The sequence below is a fragment of the Penaeus chinensis genome, chromosome 39 (assembly GCF_019202785.1).
Source record: "Penaeus chinensis breed Huanghai No. 1 chromosome 39, ASM1920278v2, whole genome shotgun sequence".
Taxonomy (NCBI): Eukaryota; Metazoa; Arthropoda; class Malacostraca; order Decapoda; family Penaeidae; genus Penaeus; species Penaeus chinensis.
The window spans coordinates 22631536-22634035 of record NC_061857.1 but is presented as its reverse complement, the minus strand read 5'-3'; the positions used below and the strand labels follow the sequence as shown (position 1 = coordinate 22634035).

The 2500-nt window shown below is 37.7% G+C and overlaps 1 protein-coding gene across 1 annotated transcript in view; it reads left to right on the top strand.

Annotated features, from left to right (window-relative positions):
* Positions 1-325: 325 nt before the first annotated feature.
* Positions 326-2500, top strand: part of LOC125046506 — a 9103-nt gene continuing 6928 nt past the window's right edge. Inside the window, exon 1 of the mRNA XM_047644286.1 lies at positions 326-683. Coding sequence (XP_047500242.1) covers positions 326-683 — 358 coding nt within the window. The remainder of the gene's footprint in view (positions 684-2500) is intronic.

Genomic DNA, 2500 nt, shown 5'->3' with positions numbered 1-2500 from the left:
GGATGGTGAGTTTAGAATTATTTGTTCTGAAATTTTGGTACACTTTATCCATACGTCCTTACTCTCTATCTATCATCTGTTTACTTGTCTGATGATCGTTCTCTCTCTCTCTCTTTCGTTAAGAAGTATTACAAAATCACTCAATTATTAACTGACTATTAAAGGATTACCTTTAATCAATTCGTAAATATGATGTATAACAAAATCTAAAATGCATCTTCACAGTATAATTTCTTTACCTTCCAGCGTGTATCTCTTGTGGCTCTTGTCGTGCTGGTGATGGTGGCACTGTCCCTGGCCGACCCAGGGTACGGCTACGGGGGACATGGTGGCCACGGTAAAGGTCACGGTGGGTATGGAAAAGGTCATGGCGGTCACGGAGGGTATGGAAAAGGTCATGGCGGTCACGGAGGGTATGGAAAAGGTCATGGAGGAGGCTATGGCAAGGGAACACGGAGGCGGTGGATACGGACACGGCCATGGAGGACACGGTGGCGGATATGGCAAAGGACATGGAGGTGGACACGGTGGCGGATATGGCAAAGGACATGGAGGTGGACACGGTGGCGGATATGGCAAGGGACATGGAGGGCACGGTGGCGGATACGGACACGGAGGACATGGCGGCGGAGGATACGGACATGGAGGACACGGAGGTTATGGAAAGGGACACGGGGGTTACGGTAAGTCCGTCAGTTAAAATATAGTAATGTTAATAAATAACGTCTAATTTATATAACACAAACAAGTGTTAGTCTTATATCATTCATCTGTTCACTAACATTTTATTTTTATTTTTTCACAGGATACCACTAGAACCTACTAATGACTAAAATATGCAGCATTGAAAATAGAAATAAACTGGTAAATTTTTAACATTATTATTATTAACCACCTGTTCCAAGCGTATCTATTTTTTCTATTGTTACCTATTACATAATATTTACTTTTTGGCGAAGCCAGGTTCTTTCACAACCAGTCATTCGTCCTTCAATGCATTGCCTTATTGACTGATACATCTGACAGTAGAGCCATTTTTGGTAGATCAAGGAAAGTACCAACGCATTTGATTGTTTTTTTCCAGTGCTTGGGAGAGGCGTTCGTGTGTTTATGTAAGGGTGATATTCATTTGATAGCGATGAATATTATGAATATAATGTATATATATGTATATATATATACATAAATATACGTATTATATATATATATATATATATATATATATATATATATATATAATACGTATATATATACAAATATATATATATAATACGTATATATAGATATATGTAAATATATATAATATATATATATATATATATATGTTTGTATGTGTTTGTGTGTGTGTACATATATATACATAATACATATGTGTATATATATACGTATCATATATATATATATATATATATATATATATATATATATATATATGTATATTCATGTCTGCTTTTATATATATACACAGATATATATATACATATATATATATATTTTAATATATATATAAATATATATATATGTGTGTGTGTGTGTGTGTGTGTACACACATGTGTGTGTATGTATATATATAAATATACAAATATATGTATGTGTGTATATATATGAATATACAAATATTTCTATATATATAAATATACAAATATATGTATGTGTGTATATATATGAATATAAAAATATATTTATATGTATAAATATAAACATATATGTATATATATAAATACACAAAATATATGTATATATATATAAATATACAAATATATGTGTATATATATAAATATACAAATATATGTGTATATATAAATATACAAATATATATATGTGTATATATATACACTGTATATATTTATGGGTGCTTCATGCTCAGGGTGATGTGAAGCGATGGTGTGGTAACTTAGATAGATAGCTAGCTTGCCTAGCGCGAAAAAGGGAGCAGCTCTGCATAAGTCTCCTCTGCTAGTTCACAGCCTCTTCGTCAACGAGACGTCAACGTGGCCACCCATGGAAACTGGGCACCTTGCGATTTCCGGCTTATCTGTGGGGGATCTCGGCAACTCTCCAGCAGCTACTAAAATAAATAGATATGCTGGGGGGAGGGGTGCTGTCCCACCCAGCAAGCAAAGCGGGCTGTGGGTCCCATTGGGAGGGCAAATGTTGGTGTACAGGATGGGAATAAGAGTTTCTCTTCCTGCCTGCACCCCGGCATGCACCGAACATGAGGCCCGTGGGGCAAAGCCCTAGGGAGCCCCACAGCCTGCCGACCCCCTTTATTTGGGGCAGGGTGGCAGAGGTGGCGTCCACCCGGAGCGTCCGCCCGAGGCTTAACCTCAGGCGAGCTATCTGGGTAGGTGCTTGGAACATCCGGTCCTTACGTCAGGACAAACAGGTACCTCTGCTATTGAAAGAATTGGAGCGGTTGGGAGTTGAAATGGCTACCCTTTGGAGGTAAGAAGACCTGGCAGCGGCACGATCAGTATGGGTGGGTACACCTACTGCTGGT